At 33.7% G+C, this 16,866-nt stretch overlaps 1 protein-coding gene across 3 annotated transcripts in view; it reads left to right on the top strand.

The window, feature by feature from the left end:
• Nrdc (nardilysin convertase) overlaps window positions 1-16,866 on the top strand; it is an 85,796-nt gene that overhangs the window by 28,667 nt on the left and 40,263 nt on the right. The window contains exons 2-7 of one of the 3 annotated variants that reach the window (XM_003463065.5): window positions 5,813-6,143; window positions 8,497-8,630; window positions 9,489-9,558; window positions 9,716-9,797; window positions 11,627-11,780; window positions 15,378-15,451. In XM_003463065.5, coding sequence (XP_003463113.1) covers window positions 5,813-6,143; window positions 8,497-8,630; window positions 9,489-9,558; window positions 9,716-9,797; window positions 11,627-11,780; window positions 15,378-15,451 — 845 coding nt within the window. Of the gene's footprint in view, window positions 1-5,812; window positions 6,144-8,496; window positions 8,631-9,488; window positions 9,559-9,715; window positions 9,798-11,626; window positions 11,781-15,377; window positions 15,452-16,866 lie in introns of those variants that run through there. The other 2 variants (XM_063236499.1, XM_003463064.5) reach the window with 2 other exon arrangements.

Here is a 16,866-nt window from a genome sequence, read left to right as displayed (position 1 = left end):
TTGAATTTGTGATCCTCCTGTCTCATTCTCCTGAGTGCTTTGATTTTCTTTGTTTTTTGTTTGTTTTTTTTTAATGATTAGAATACTTCTCCACTGTTATTGTTTTTCCCCCCAGTATTCTGTTTTCTCTTTGATTTAATATATGATATTTTATTTTATAAACTTCTTAAATTAACATTCAGTAGTCCTCCCCTTAACCATGGTCTTGTTTTCTGAGGTTTCAATTACCCTCACTCAACTGAGGTCTAAAAATATTAAGTAGAGTATTGCAGTTATAAATTAGCATTCATTCATTTATTTCCAGTACTGAGAATTGACCATAAGCCTTTTGCAGTTAGTTACATTTGCATCTTTTCTTAAAATTTTAAAATTTTAAAAATTTTAAAACAGTAGTGCCGTAAGTCATTAAAATGTTTACATTGGGCGCAATATTGTGGTCCTTTTGCCTCTGTCTCCCAGAGTGTTGGGATTATAAGCATGGGCCACCACATCTGGCTATCCATAAATGCTTTAAATTGCTTGCTGTTCAGAGTAGTGTTTTGAAATCCTTCACCAACCTGCTCTAAGGTATGTGAGACATGATTCATCCTTTTGACCAATGTATGCACATTGTGTTTTCTGTTCTTAGTAAATGTCTAGGTTATCAGATATATAGCGTTGGTGGTACCTGCAACTTCAGGCATCCACAGAGAATCTTTAATTTTTTTTTTTTTTTTGGTGGTACTAGGATGAAACTAACAGCCTTGTGCTTGCCAGGTAGGTGCTTACACCACTGAGCTAAATCTCCAGCCCCTACAGAGAATCTTGAAACATAACCCTCTTACCCCTAAAAGGAAAACTACTATATAGCATTATATTTCTATTTTTTTCTCCTTTACATCTTCTGAATTTTGTGACTTATTTAGTAAAAAGTCTCTTCACTCAAATATTATAACTTAACAATATTCTTTTAGCTCCCTATAAATATTATACACACATAATTTTAGTATGTAAATTTAGTATGTAAAAAATTGTGCAGCATGAAATTTCTCTTTTCTCCACTTTCTCTACTCCTCTCCATAGATACATATTATTGTTATATTTGGCTCATACACTTTTAGCTCTTCTGCCAAATTTAAATAGTAAAACTAGGCATTAGGTTTTATCAGATGTTTTAATTTAGCAGATTTTACATACCACTCTGTATTGGTCATTTCGGGCATTATTCTTTTGTTTATTCAACAAATATTTCTTAAATATTTGGTATGTGCCAAGTGATATCATAGTGTGTAATTATGAGGGCAATAAAACCTGACCTCTTGAGTTAACCTTCTAATGATGCTGACAGAAAAAAAAAAGTCAAGCAGTGACAGATGGTGTGAAGAAGGTTGAAGCAATATTAAAGAATGGATAGAGCTGGGTGAGGTGATGCATGTCTGTAACTCCAGCACTCCGGAGACTGATGCAGGAGGATTGCTGTGAGTTCAAGGCCAGCCTGGAATACATAAGTGAGTCTAAGGCCAGCATGCACTATATAGCAAGACTTTGTCTCAAAAGACAGATAAACACATGAGGATAGAGATTGCCTGGTGTGCTATTTTAGATAGTATCAGGGGGGAAAGTATTTCTTTTTTTTTGGAACTGAGAATAGAACTCAGATCCTTGCTTGCTAGGCAGGTACTGTTGCTGAGCTACATCCTTGGCCCAAGAGAGAATTCTGAAAAGTGAATGTTGTAGATAACTATCTTAGAATTTTCTCGTATGGCCTTTCTTCTGTTATATACATATCTTGTGTGTCTAACTTTCCTCTTTTTGGGGAAGTGGAGGGGAATTATGATCATTTGGGCCCAGGAATTGCAGACCAACCTGGGCAATGTAACGAGACCCAATCAGAAAAAACAAATTTCCTTTTTCTTTCTTTTTGCAGTACTAGGGATTGAAATCAGGGCCTTTACCTTAACCCTTTTAAATTTTTTATTTTTGGATAGTCTCACTAAATTGCTAAATTGTCCAGGTTGGGCACAAGCTTGGCTGTCATCTGCCTCAACCTCTCAGTACTGGGATTACAGTTTTGTTCTACCACACCCTGTTTATTTTATCCCTCCTTAATTCCTCCATGTTACTCTTCTGCTCTTAACAGCTGTGAATTTTTTATTGTTCTTTTGCTTAAAAAAAGTTGCATCATATATAAATGTAACCAAACTATGTTAATTTTACTTTTTTTAGCTTTATATAAATGGTATTCATGTGGTCCTGTGGTCTTCTGTGACTTGTCTTTTTTGATCATTACTGTGGTGTTTTTTTTTTTTTTTTTTTGCTTTTTCCTTTTTTTATCAATACCAGGGATCGATCTCACGACTGCCTGCTTGTAAGGCAGGCGCTTATGCCGCTGAGCTAAGTCCCCAGCCCCTTTACTGTGTTTTTTAGATTTACCCATTTCAGTTGGTCATGATGGCACATGTCTGTATCTCAGCTGAGGCAAAAGAAGTGCAAGTTTGAAGCCAGCCTGGGCAATTTAGTGAGACTCTTATCTATTATAGTTAGGGTTTGCAAGGGAATAGATGTAATACAGGACACATAGTTTATAGGATTATTTTATAACATTCACTCAAAGAGTCAAATGTAAAAGAGTGTGGGAGATCTGTCCACATGCTAGAGACCCAAAGAATCCAGCAGAGGGCTTATATACCATAGCAGTGTCTGGCATAAGTCCAGTAGAAGGCCTGGAGCCCATGGCAGTGTCCTCCGTGAGTCCAAATGGAGGCTTAGCACCTGCAGCAATGTCTCATGAAAGTCTGTATCAAGTCTCTCCATTGGGAATGTCCAAAGGTCAGTGGTAGAAGCTAGAAAGTCTGTGCCAGTGTGACAAAGGGTCTGTTCCAGCAGGCTGAGGGATCTCAGAGTTCACTGGAGTCCAGAAGCAACACTCAAAGTAAGGATCAGAGCTCTCCCAAAAAGAACCACAATCATCCTCATCAACAGTGAGGTCTCAACTCCTCTGATGATGAGAATAACTGAGTTCATACCAGGAAAACCAGTGTGACAAGCTTCTCCAAGAGAATCAACAGCATACCATCTTCCTCTTCAGTTCTCCTTTTATGTTATTGGCCACAATCCTTAAGTGGGCCTTTTACACCTTGAACCATGCTGATTCACTTCATCTGGGTATTACAAGTTGACCATTAGTTTGTATAATTTGCAATGCTGAGGCTTGGACCCTGGAACCTTGTGCTGAATTAATCTGCTACACTATCTCAAAAAATTTAAAAAGAACTGGGAGTATAAGCTCAGTATCCTGAGTTCAATGCTATTTATAAGAGAAAAAATAACTTGTTGCTGAGCTGTATATTACCTTGTTTTATAATAATTCATTGTGTGAAAAGCATTCCATTGTGTATATATTGCAGTTTTTCCACTCTGTGAAGTAAACATTTGAGATTTTCCAGTTTGACTAATAATTGAGTTTATTATCTGGAGACTCTTAAAATCTTTTTTACTTATTGATCTGTAAGTTAGGCTTTCTCCAGTTTTATTCATTTATTTTTTGAAGAACCAGTATATTACCAGATGGATTTAGGTCTGTGGTTTTCTCCATTAATCTGATCAAATTGGCCTATTCTCATTTCTAAAAATTTATGATTTGTTAATGATACCCATTCCTGTTCATAACTCATAATTTTATTCCTAAACAAAATGTTGTATAAGACCTTAACTACCATTTGAATTGTGAACTTTCACAGATACGAACAGACTTTGCATTAGGAACATTCCTAGATGCATACAAATGGCAACAGTAACTCATGTGTCTGTCAGACATTGGCCTGTGTGCTTACTGTGCAGTGTGATAGTGTACAGTGGCACAGTGTTCATTCAGAGCTCGGGGTGTCGGGAAGGGGAAAAGGAATGGTGATGTGGAGGAGACTTCTAGGAAGTGCAAAGCAATAACCAAGGAAACAAAAGTAAAAATAATTGAGAGATTGGATTGAGGTGAAACAGTGGTCAACATTATTCATTCTTATAACATGAATTGTTCATCCACTGGCACCATTCTAAAGAACGAGGACAAGATCATGGAACATGTGAAGATTTTTTGTACTTTACATATTTGTGTCAAAGGTGTGTAAGACTTCATTTTGTGGGGCTTAATGAACATTCTCCTCTAACAGAACTTGTTCGTAAGTTGGGGACTTTTAACACCACAAAGTTTTTCTATTATTTAAATGAGATTTTTGATATGGAAAGAAGATAAATTCATATGATCAGTGTACTTGAGCCAGAGACTGACTGACTTTGTCTTTCTTTTCATATTATTAGTCTTAGTTTTCATTTGACTTTTTTTTTTTTTAACATCTGTAAGGTTTATGTATACCTTATTGCATGGGCCTTCTTTGACACCTTCATTCTTTATAAAGCAATGTGTTTATCTCTTGTCATTCTATATTGTAGTGGTTTGATTATCTTATTACGAGACAGTAAATACCTGATGGTGAGGACTGTAGTTTTCATTCTTTTTATCCTGGAATATCATAGTATCTGATACATACAGTGTATATTTATACCCTTTTTGAATGACTATACTAAAGAATTAGTGTAAATGGGAGTGTTCTGTAATACGCACATAGTGACAAAACTACTGTAGTAATTTTTAACTGCAGATTACCAGCCTGTGGCATTTAGTTTTCTTGGAGAAGTAACCATTTCTTTAGTCTATTAAGGCAGCAGTTCAAGATGGTATACATGGTAAAAAAGCAAATCAGTAGAGTTCAAGTTTATATGATTTTTTTGTTTGTTTGCTTTAATACTAGCTAGCATGACTGCTGTGTATATTGAAGGGTGTTTCTCTTGGGCTAAGTTGTCTGATATAATATAATACTTTAAATAAAAAAATAATAGAGGCTGAGTGGTAGGGTTATTGTATGATCAACTTCTAAAACACATGTGAATATGTAAATTATTTATATGGTTTAGAATTCAAAATGAAGTATGTTCTTTTGTTTCCCTCCAGCTGTTCAAACACTGATTAGTTTTTGAGATTCCCTCCCCATATGAATTGATTTGATTACTTGTAAATCCAGTAAATGCAGTAATCTTTTCTTATCTATAGAGGATTTGTCCCAAGGGGTGCTTAAAATCATGAATAGTCCAAACTCTATACATTTAATGCATACATATATACACAAATTGAATGCCTTCTCCATCTTAACTCTTTGTGCCTTGTGGCCATAACTTCTGCTGCTTATCGTGTGATAGGAAAAGCGCCAGAAGTTTCTTTGTCCTTTATGGTAGATCTTAGAAAATTCAACATAGAAGTTTTTCTTACTGCATTCAGCACTTTTACCTTTTGTTTCATGGAAGCACTTTATGCTTCTCTTTAGCATATCTAAATTATTAGCATCTTTACTCTTAAGGTTTGGGTGGCATTATAAGTTAATTAAGGGTCATTTAAACATAAACAGTGTAGTACCACAACATTACACCTGATGATCGAGATAGCTCCTAAGTGACTAATGACTAGGTAGCATTTACAGTGTGAATATGCTGGGCAGTGGGGGTGATTTCATATCCTTGACTAGATAAAATAGGATGATGTGAGATTTCATCATGCACTTCAGAACTCTGTGCAGGTTGAAATGTTTGATTTAGAATTTTCAAGCCATGGTTAACAGTGGGTAACTGAAACTATGGATAAGAGGACAGATGGGTACTACCCGTAGTGTTAATTTTTGTCTCTGTGTGTGTATGTTTGGATTGATTTTTTTTCTTATAATTACTAATTTCATCATTTGTATTGGTATAGTAAAATCAATTAAAATATTTTGTTAATTTTTTTCAGATACATCAAATTACAGAATGGATTGCAGGCACTTTTGATTTCAGATCTAAGTAATATGGAAGGTAAAACAGGAAACACATTAGATGATGAGGAAGAGGATGATGATGAGGAAGACGACGAAGATGACGACGACGAAGAAGAAGAAGATGATGATGATGAGGATTCTGGAGCTGAGATAGAAGATGATGATGAAGAAGGTTTTGATGAAGAAGAAGAAGAAGAAGAATTTGATGATAATCAACATGATGATGATGATCTTGATACTGAGGATAATGAATTGGAAGAATTGGAAGAGAGGGCAGAAGCTAGGAAAAAAACCACTGAAAAACAGGTGTGATTTTTGTCTATTAAATCTTTTTAAAATTTGGGAATTGTTTGAGATAATTAAGCTCATGATTTATGTCTTACCTAAAGTAAGTATATATTTATTGATTTTCAGTGAAAGTCTGTTCTGTATAGGAATTATATTTTGCAAATACTTTGTTCTGTTTATAAAAGAAATACTCATTATAGAAGCCATGGAATATAAAGAAAACCAAGATAAAAATTATCTATAACCTCTCAGAGGTAATCATTAGCAATATTTGTGTGTATTTATATGCACTGTATGTTTTAAAAACAAATGCCAGGAGGTAAGGATTGGCATAAATTTTAGCCTAGGGTGAGGAACAAAAAAGTGCTTTTTTTTTTTTGGTACCGGAATCAAACTCAAACCTCGTGCTTGCCAGGCAGGCACTTATGCCACCGACCTAAATCCCTGGTCCTAATGAGGGTTTTTTTTTTTTGGTACCGAGAGTGCATTATTTTTAGAGAGGCTGGAGAAAGAAGAGAGTGAGGTTAATATATAATCTTCACTTAAATCCAGAGTTGTAATTTCTGTTAAGGTGATTGAATTTCATTTATCTCTTTATTGGGAAGCATTAAAGACTGGGCCAAATATGTACATTTAAAGGGTTTAATAGAAGTTAAGGAATTGAACTTATATTACTAATGTCCTTAATAGAATTTCCCTCATGAAGAGTGCCTCCATTTTGTAGTGGGGAGTTGTCATATAAGAGGAGAATATTTTGGAGGCATTACAGTAGTATTGACCAGCAAATTTTTATTGAAGTTAGTCTCTTGAATAAATGATACATTCAACATGGTACAATCTACATATACAGCGTTTCAGTCAGATTAAGTCTAAAATTTAGGTATTATATGAATACATAAAAGTGGTCTGCCCTCAAAGATACGAAAATGTGAACTTAAAGATGCTTTGTTTTGTTTTACTGAGATGAGAGTCTGTGTTCTCAGTTAAGTCTCAAACTCTTGGGCTCACGTGATCTTCCTTTTTCAGTTTCCTGAGTAGTTGGGACTATAGGTATATGACACTTCACCTGGCTTTAGTACTTTTTAAATTCATCTTTTGATAGTCATTCTTTGTGAATTTTAAAAAACGACTATTAGTTTTTTTTTATTAAGTTGTGTAGATTGAGTTGGACTTCTAAGCTTTATGTATCTCATTAGTAGAAAGCTTGCCTAGCATATGTGAAGGCCTTTCTTCAGTCCCCAACATCATCAAAAAGAAGGAAAAAAAAAGCTTTTTGCCTCTTCTTATTTAATGTTTAGTAATACCTATTTCTGTGTAGCATGAGAGGCCAAGCGGTTACTGTGGAAAGCTTTACAGATGAAACTCAAAACTCTTTTGTGGGAGGGTAAATATATTGATAATGTATAGTAAAGTCTTTATAAACAGAAGGAATTAATTCATTTTTAATGAAAAATAAATTTTAATAATTTCAAATAGAATAATAATATGAAAGAAGAAATTATAAAAGTCACATAATAGAAAGAATAGGAAATCCAGTTTAAAATTAATTCTAGTTTTTTTTCCCTATCTTTCTGGATAATCTTAGGCCTTTTTGTTTTTCTCTCTTTTATTTCTTAAGGTCAAATGATTACATAATTTTTGATATCTATTTTAGGTCTAATGTTGATTGTGTTATAATATCACTGACTATTTGTTATCAGTAAATTTCTTTTTTTTTTGAGGCAGGTATGGTATGCTGTCTTTTTTTTGAGGCAGGCAGGTATGCTGTCTTTCTGTATTTTCTATCTATAAGAAATTTCTTTATGTCTCTAAGTACTTTTTCCCTGTGCTTTGGTCTTTTTTGGTGTCTTTTATTAACTAATAAGGTAATTGTGCTTTGGAGAGGTGAAATGATTTTGATTCAGAATCAGTAAGTACCCTAGTGAAAGGAAAGAATTATCATTCTATATACTGGAAAACAGTGAATGTTCTTCGAATAAATAAGCATCTGGAAATGGAAACAAAATAGATTAGTCTAGGCAAGAGATATCTTAAGAGTTCTATACATTATAAAGCAGTTTTATGATTTAATATTTATTTGAGAAATATAAACCTTATTTAAGGTAAATATGAGAATTAATAAAGGAAGTAGCAAATTAACTGGTAGTTTTTTTGTAAACCCATACCTAATTATTTTTCTGAAATATCTTTTTGAACTTTCCTCCAGTTTTTCTCTTCTAAAAGTTGTTCTTGATCTAAAAGTTTGATAAGATTGAAATTTTAGTATGATATACTGAATTATTTGTTCAAGGCTTTCTTAATTCTCACCTATGAATTTCTCAAGTATGAATTTCTTGGGTAGAAAATTCTCAAGTATGAATTTCTTTTCTAGCAGTTGCAGAGCCTGTTACTGCTGTGGTCAAAGCTGAATGATAGACTGTGGTATAAGTCATCTTATTCAAAAATGTCTTCAATCCTGCTGGTCGAGACAAGAAATCTTTATGGGGTGGTTGGAGCTGAAAGCAGGTTAGGCACCCATTAAACATCGCAGAACAGGTTAGACTATGGTTTGAAGAAGTGGATGTTCCTCCATGTTTTTAATTGAGTTTATGTGCTCAAGTCTTCAACGTTGAGATATGTAGTATCAAGTGAGGCTGTTTGGTTCTTCTAAAAATCCACTTTCATTTTCTGACACGTAGTTGGATTGTACACCAGATACTCCCTATTTTGTAAAAGCTTTTTTTCTTATGAGGATAACTTTATCAAAACAATGGATTTCACCAAATGGATTCATTTGGGAAACTAAATATTCACCATCATATCTTTATTCAAATTGACTATTTTTCTGACTTTTACCTACAGTCATATAATGGTGTGCCTCAGTCATTTTACCGTGCAAGGTTTTCTATACATCATGGCCATCTATTTTGTTAAAAACCAATTTTCCCAAGGCATTAAGGTTTACTGAAGATAGTCTGATAGGTAATGTGTGCTGTATATATGTCAGTAACATGTGAAGAACTAAAAAGCCTCTTTAAAGTCTAGTTCTCTAGCCTTTTAATAGCTAAATATTTTACTTTTAATTATTATTTTAGTTAGATATTTTTCTAAAATATTTTATTCTCTGTTTTAATAAGGAAACTAAGTAACATTGAGAGGGTTCACATCTAGTTACTGAACACAGAGGTTTTAATTGCTTAGAGATCTTTAATCTCCTTAAATGTTAATTTTTCAGACTTCCAAAATCTGATAATTCAAGGAACAAACTTGGTTCAGAATTCTGAAAATCTGACATGATAATTGGGTGGGCTGGCCAGTCTGTCCTCTCTCTGTCTCTCTTTTTTCTTTTTTTCTTTTTCTGTCTGTTTCTGCTTTTTTCCTTAGGTCTGCACCTGTTCAGCATTTGGCAGGATGGCAAGTGGAGGAGCAGCAGGGTGAAACTGACACAGTTCTGGTGAGTTTCACTTTGCTGCTCCTCCTGATTCTCAGGGAAAAAGTTTTGTTAGTTTCCCATTGGAAAACTTCATCTCCAAATGAATCCTTAAGAGGAGATGCTAATATATTCCTTTAACACTGATTCTTCGGTTTGTTATGTGTTTTACTTCCTCCAGTCTGCAGCGGCTCTTTGTGTTGGAGTTGGGAGTTTTGCCGATCCAGATGACCTGCCTGGGCTGGCACACTTTTTGGAGCACAGTAAGATCTTGTAAAATATCATTCCCAACTGTTTTTTTTTTTCTTTCTTCAAATATGTATGAGTTGATTTCAAACATATGTATTTGATAGAAATATGATACACAGTAAAACCATTGCAAGCATAATTTGTTCTGAAAACATGCTTGCAATACAAAGCACTTGCATTATCAAAGTGAATGTCCCTTTAAGAAGTAAGGGAAACTCAGAGATGATTTACTTTTCCACCCGAAAATATTCATATAAAAATGATTACAGTATTATAATGTAAAATAATAAGGAAAATACAAAGAAAAATAAACATTAACTTGCCCCTAAGAAAACCTTCCTGGCTGGTGTGAAGAAGATAAAGAGAGCAGGGTTATTATGTAGGATGACTTTCATTATCACTAATGGCATCACTGTTGCCTGTTGGCTCAGTGGAATCTTTTTTTCATGCAACTGTAATAACAAGGAACCTATGGAATGACACGTGCTTTTCCTTCCTTTTGAGGATTTTGTGGAAATGTGACATTGCATTGCTGTTAAACAGATTCATTGTCCCCACAGCTACAGCCTTCCTCAGATGGTGCTTTTCTACAAAATTTTGCATTATTTCTCACAATTTATACATCTCTCTAATCCCATTTTAATTGAGGAATTCTTCGTTCTCTGCAAATAAGATCTCCTCCAAAACCTCTTGCTATCCGGAGATGATCACGTACAATCCTGCAGAGGAGAGAGGAGGAGGGAGGCAGGAACCATTGGCTCAATTGTGATCATGTGATTTTTGGCATCATTTACTACTCATATGCTTGTTTATTGAATTACAATGTATTAGAAATGTTTGCTTATTTTGTGGAACACTCACAGAACAAGTTATTTGCCATCCAAAATTTTACTGTATATTCAACAAGAGAAAAAGCTAAGGAGACTTATTTATGAATATCATGAGGGAGACTTTTAATCTCCTTAAATGTACTTATACTGAGGATTAGAATGAAACCTGTTTTAAAATATAGGCATTATTATTCAGGTATAGTATGGCCAATAGACTAGAAGATGATTACCATTGTCTAGAAATTGTCTAGCCATTCTTGGGGGCATTTGTTTTATGGTTAGCAAGGCTCAGAAACAGAACATTAGAAACACAGAACATCAGAGACATTAGAAGCATAGAACACCAGAACATTAGAAACACAGAAAAAAAGGCGTGATCAATCAAAAAAAAAGTAAAAAGTTTCATTTTAATTATGGATATAGCTGAATAAAATCTATATGGATGCTACACAGTTGCTTATATATAAATCCATATTTTTTTCTGAATTACTCATTTAAAAAATATTTTTAAGCTCTTGGAGCCTAAACTTCCCACCTTAATGAGTTTTCATGATAGCAGTTAATTACATATATGCTTATATTTAAATTCCAACTTTTTTGTTACACATTGTCTTAAATATAAGTGCTTAGTTTTTAATATAAAAGTAAGATATGAGCATGATAGAACATTGCAAAAGCAGCATTCTAATAAAGTATTAATCAGACATAGCTGTTGTTAATTTCAGTTTTTCTGTGCACAAACAAGAAAGTTCAAATAGGGTGTGATGGTACACACTAATAATCCCAGTACTCTGGAAGACTGAGGCATGAAAATTGTAAGTTTTAGCCCAGCATAGGCATTAGTGACTTGTGAGACCCTGGCTCAAAATTAAAAAAAAAAAAAAAAAAAAATCTGGAGATGTATTGATAAATGACCTTCAGTTCAGTTCTCAGCACTCCAAAAAATAGTATTTTGATAATAAAAATATCATCCTTATCCTTTTTGTGTGTGACTTTATGTTTTTGTCTCTTAGTGGTATTCATGGGTAGCTTGAAATATCCAGATGAGAATGGATTCGATGCTTTCCTAAAGAAACATGGAGGCAGTGACAATGCCTCGACTGATTGTGAGCGGACAGTCTTTCAGTTCGATGTCCAAAGAAAATACTTCAAGGAAGCCTTGGATAGGTACTAATTTAAAGTGTATATTTATTTTAATTATCTAATAACATTTTAAAAATCAAAATGTTAAGCTGGTGTGGTGACACATGCCTATAATTGTAGTACTTGGAAGGATGAGGCAGGAGAAGCATTGTGAGTTCAAGACCAGCCTGAGCTACAAAGTGAGCTCAAGGCCAGCCTGAATTGCATAGTGAACCCTGTCTCAAAAAAGACAAATAAGTAAACAAAAATTAAAAAAAAAATAAAAATGTTGGACATGTTCTGTGATATTTCATTTCTCTAATGCTATGATAAATGTCCTGAACTCTTATATACATCCTATATAAGTATTCTAATTCTGTAGAATGGTCCAAATACTTTCTTTGGGGGGGGGGAGGGACTATTAAATATGTGTTGACTCTTGCTGTATAGTAATTTTGTTTTTGTGTTTTTGAACTGAAATTCTTAAATGTATTCCATATTGAATCATTGCAGTGTTTTCTAATTTAGTAGAAAATGTGGAAAAACAGAAGATTGCTTCTAATTTTACAGTCTAGAAATAGCCAGTTAGCATTTTGGTTATATAACTACATATAGCCAAATATGTATTTTTATTTGAGATCATATGATTCATACCTTTTAATAACCTGTATTTTTATAACATATAAATATTTTTATTTATAATTATATAATTTGTCATTTTACATGATTATATATTTGTTACATTGTATAGAAATACTGTACCTTAATGTGTTCAGCTAATTAACATATTCTTGAATAATTGTTCACAGTTTTCTACTACTCTAACGCTATGGTAAATGTCCTGAACTCTTGTATACATCCTTAGATATTTTGTTAAGTTCTAGTAGGTAAAATTATTAGATATATTTTTAGGACCTTTAAAAAAAACCTTGATATTCATTGTAAAAACTTCCAGACAGGTTGTGTCAGGCTGTTAGTAAGAGATTTGATATCACAAGGTGGTTGTCAGTGAAGTCCATATTGGAAGAGTAGGAGCCACTTTATACCAAACTAAATAAATGTAAAATAAAAAGAAAAAAGTAAAAAAGAAAGCAATACTAAATTCAGTCAGTATAAAGTAATCTATCTCTCTCTTTTTTTTGGTACTGGGACTCCAACTCATGACCTTAAGTTTGCCAGGCACATGTTATGCCACTGAGTCATATCCCCAAACTGCAAAGTAATCTCTTTGAGCAGAAAATAGTTTTTTGATATATTGTAGTTCTGTAGTTGATACACAGATATTTCTTGAATCAATGCAATACCTGTATAGCAAACTTTACCATGAAATAAAAAGACAACCAGAAAATTTTCTATACCTAACATGTTAATTTTTCTTAAAATATTCCTTTCTTAAGAGATTAATTTTGAGGCTGGGGATTTAGTGTAGCGGCATAAATGCCTGCCTGGCAAGCACTAGGTTGTGAGTTTGATCTCCAGTACCAAAAAAGAGATTAACTTTAGCTACAAAAATCTTTTGTGCAAATTCCTATTCACTAAAAACATACTGCCATTACTTTCATTATTTTAATATTTGTGTCCTTGAAGCCCTAAATTAACAATTATTAGGCTAAAATAATGCCAAAATTTTATTAAAATGGGTACAATTTTTACTTTTTTATAACCTTTTGCCAAAATAAAAAAAGAATAGAGATGTATGTAAAGAAGGCAATGTAAATATGCCCAGGGTCTTGTCTGTAAATTTAGGAGAAAGTCAGGAATACTTTGAGGGGAGACCTTTAATTAAAACTAACTGTATGTTTGCTTTTGTTTCATAATTCTTAGTTCCTAAGGTTCACAGAATCTAAATAGGTCTTTGTGTGAGAAAAAAACAATTTTTTTTTTTTTTGGTACCAGGGATTGCGCTCATGACCTTGTGCTTGCCAGGCAGGTGCTTATGCCACTGAGCCAAGTCCTAGGCTGTGTGAGAAAATTTTAGGCAGAAGACAAGTTGAATAAAATCTGGCTATCTCAGAGATGGTGGAATTTGATATAAAATTGGTTAAGAAACTTGGGTTACCCCAAACAGTTTTAGTCTGAAAACTGCTTTCGCAAATAAAAATACCACTTCACATATTTTGTTCTGCTTAAAAAATATCCAGTTTATAAAACAAATGTCACTGTACTTGTATGAAAAATTATTGAGAATATCAGTTCATAAATTCATTCCATAAATAGTAGATGGTAGTTAAAGAGAATATAAATAAAACTGAAACAAATATAAGAAGAAATGCCTAGTTAACCAAACACAGTGTGAAATTTAGTACACCTTTCTTAGGAAATGATAATCATTAGAAAATGCCCATCCACTCTTCCTTCTTTTTCTTTTTTCTTTTCCTTTTCTCTTGCTTGCCTGACCCTGCACCCACTCGCCTGCCTGCCAGCTTTCTCTCTCTCTCTGTCTCTTTCTCTCTGTCTGTTTTTCTCTCTTTCTCTTTCTGTCTCTCTGTGATACAGGGTCTTGTGTAGTTCAGGCTGACCTTGAACCCCCTTTGTAGCCCAGACTGACCTCCTCCTGCCTCATCCTCCCTAATGCAACAAAGATCTTCATAAGGATATAGAAGATCAGAAGAGCAAATTGAGCCAAAAGTAAGCAAAAAGAAGGACATTATAAAAAGCATAGTGGAAATAAATGAAAACAAAATAGAAACACAACAGAGAAGCTGCATGTGGTGGCTCGTGCTAGTAATTGCAGTACTCAAGAAGCTAAGGCCAAAGGCTTACCATGAGGTTGAGGCTAGCCTAAGCCACATAGTGAAACCTTGCCTTAAGCAAAGCAAAACAACAACAACAAAATAAATGCTACCGAAAATTAACAAAATAAAAATGAGATTTTTTTAGGGACTGACAAAATTGACAAACTTTGAATTTAGATTGACCACGAAAAAAATGTCTCATTTGATATAAATCAACTATGAGAATAGGAACATTATTATTAGTCTTACCAAAATAACAAGGGCTGTAAGGTTTTACCATGGAGGGTTATATTCCAACAAATTAGATAACCCAGATGAAATGAATAAATTACTTGAAAGGCAAACCTGAGTGGATCTGTAATAACAGATTGTATTGGTAATCAAAAACTTTCTGAAAGAAGTTTTGACCCAGATGATTTCATGATGAATTCTGCCACCTGTTTAAAGGATTAACACTGATATTTTACAAACTTCTGAAAAACAGAAATAATCTCCCCAACTTATTCTATTAAACCAGTATTATCCTGATAACTAAAATCAGACAATGTTATCACAAGAAAAGGAAACCAAGGACCAGAATCTCTTATAAATATAGATACAATGTGGACACCCCCCCCCCAAACTCTGAATCTAGCAGCATGTAAAAAGAATTGTACATCATGACCAAATTGGTTTTATCCCAGGAATGCAAGGTTTACCATGTGAAAATCAATATATGTTATTGTAATAAAGTATATGACAAAACTACATCTCATTCTCTGTGGACAGAAAAAGCATTTGACAAAATCTAGTACCTTTTCATTAACTGGACTAAATGTCTGTCCAACTTGATAACACTTTTTAATTAAGGATGTTAATTGAAGAAACTGAACAGAAACAGAAATGCTTATTTTCTTTTATTTTTCAGATGGGCTCAGTTCTTTATTCATCCACTAATGATCAGAGATGCAATTGACCGTGAAGTTGAAGCTGTTGACAGTGGTAAAAGAAATAATTTATGTCTTAACTGCTATTTTTTTCTCTCATTGAAGTACTTACTTAGTACATTTACCATTCTTATCATTAAACCTTTTTATCCTTTTATTTTGAGTCAAGTTCTCGCTATGTAGCTCACGCTGACCTTAAGTTCACTGTTAGCATTGGCTGGCCTCAAATTTGTGATTCTCCTGGCTCATGGTCCCAAGTATTGAGACTGTAGGACTTGTGCCACAACATCTGATTTTATCTTTGTATCTTAAAAAGGTAGTATTAAAATAGATGGGTCATATTTATTCCTGAAGTCAGTAAATGTTCTATTTGGGATAGTTTTGAAATTAATCAAAAGGATGGTACATTTTAGCTTATTCACTTGTTTAGGATTTTACCATAGTGGCTAATCATTACAAGACAGTAATCTAATTTGTAAAGCAAATGCTAGATCTTAAAACTTTAAAAGCTCACATTCTTTTTTTGCTTGAGGCTTCATTTTAACTATATTGTTCTATTTAGTTTGATTTTTGTTACTTGTTATATATCCATAGTTGCTGTGTGGTTTGAATTTGTTAGTTATAGAAACAGTTATATATTTATAGTTGAAGTAACTAAAACCCTAGGTAAGTAATATATTTAATAATATTTTGGACTATTTCTTTTGATTTTGAGAAGCCTCTCTATCACACTCATCCTTAGCTAACCTTATGTTAAAATCTATTAGTTTGTTTATAACTTGTCTCCTCTGTAAGAATATAAACTCGTTGAGGATAAAATCCTGGCTCTGGTTATTATCTTTCTACCTCCCACACCTGTTTTGGTAGTGTATGATGCATAGTAGGTGCTCAGCAAGTACTTTTTAAAAGAATATATCTTACTTAATCTGTATTAAGATTTGTAAGAGCTTACGTTCTAAGTTCATTTGATAGATACAGAAGTGGGTTATTTTTCTATGCTGGGGATAGAACCTAGAGCCTTGTACATGCTGAATAACTGTAGATGCAGAAGTGGAGTCAAAGAAGTTAGATAACGTCCTCAAGGTTATACAGCCTAGTTCTTGACAGAACTGGAATATTGGCTACCTTAGTCTGTTTACACTGCTGTTACAAAATGCTATAAACTAGATGACTGATAAACCACTGAAATTTATTTCTCACAGTTCTGGAGGCTAAGAAGTCCAAAGTCAAAGTACTATTGGATTTGTTTCTAGTGATGGTCTACTTTATGCTTGGTAGATGTTCAGATTTTTCCAGTGTTCTTATGTGGCAGAACAGGGAATGAAGCACTCTGTAGTGTCTTTTGTACTCTTATTCATAAAGGGTATTTCATGACGTAATTCTCCCCCTACAGGCCCACTTTCAAAAACCTTTACATTGGGAATTAGGTTTGAACATATGAATTTGAGGGGAACATATATATTTAGCTTT

This window comes from Cavia porcellus, unplaced genomic scaffold, assembly GCF_034190915.1.
Source record: "Cavia porcellus strain 051 isolate PalLab524CR breed Dunkin Hartley unplaced genomic scaffold, mCavPor4.1 scaffold_25, whole genome shotgun sequence".
In the NCBI taxonomy this organism is placed as follows: domain Eukaryota; kingdom Metazoa; phylum Chordata; class Mammalia; order Rodentia; family Caviidae; genus Cavia; species Cavia porcellus.
This window is presented reverse-complemented; position numbering and strand designations above follow the sequence as displayed.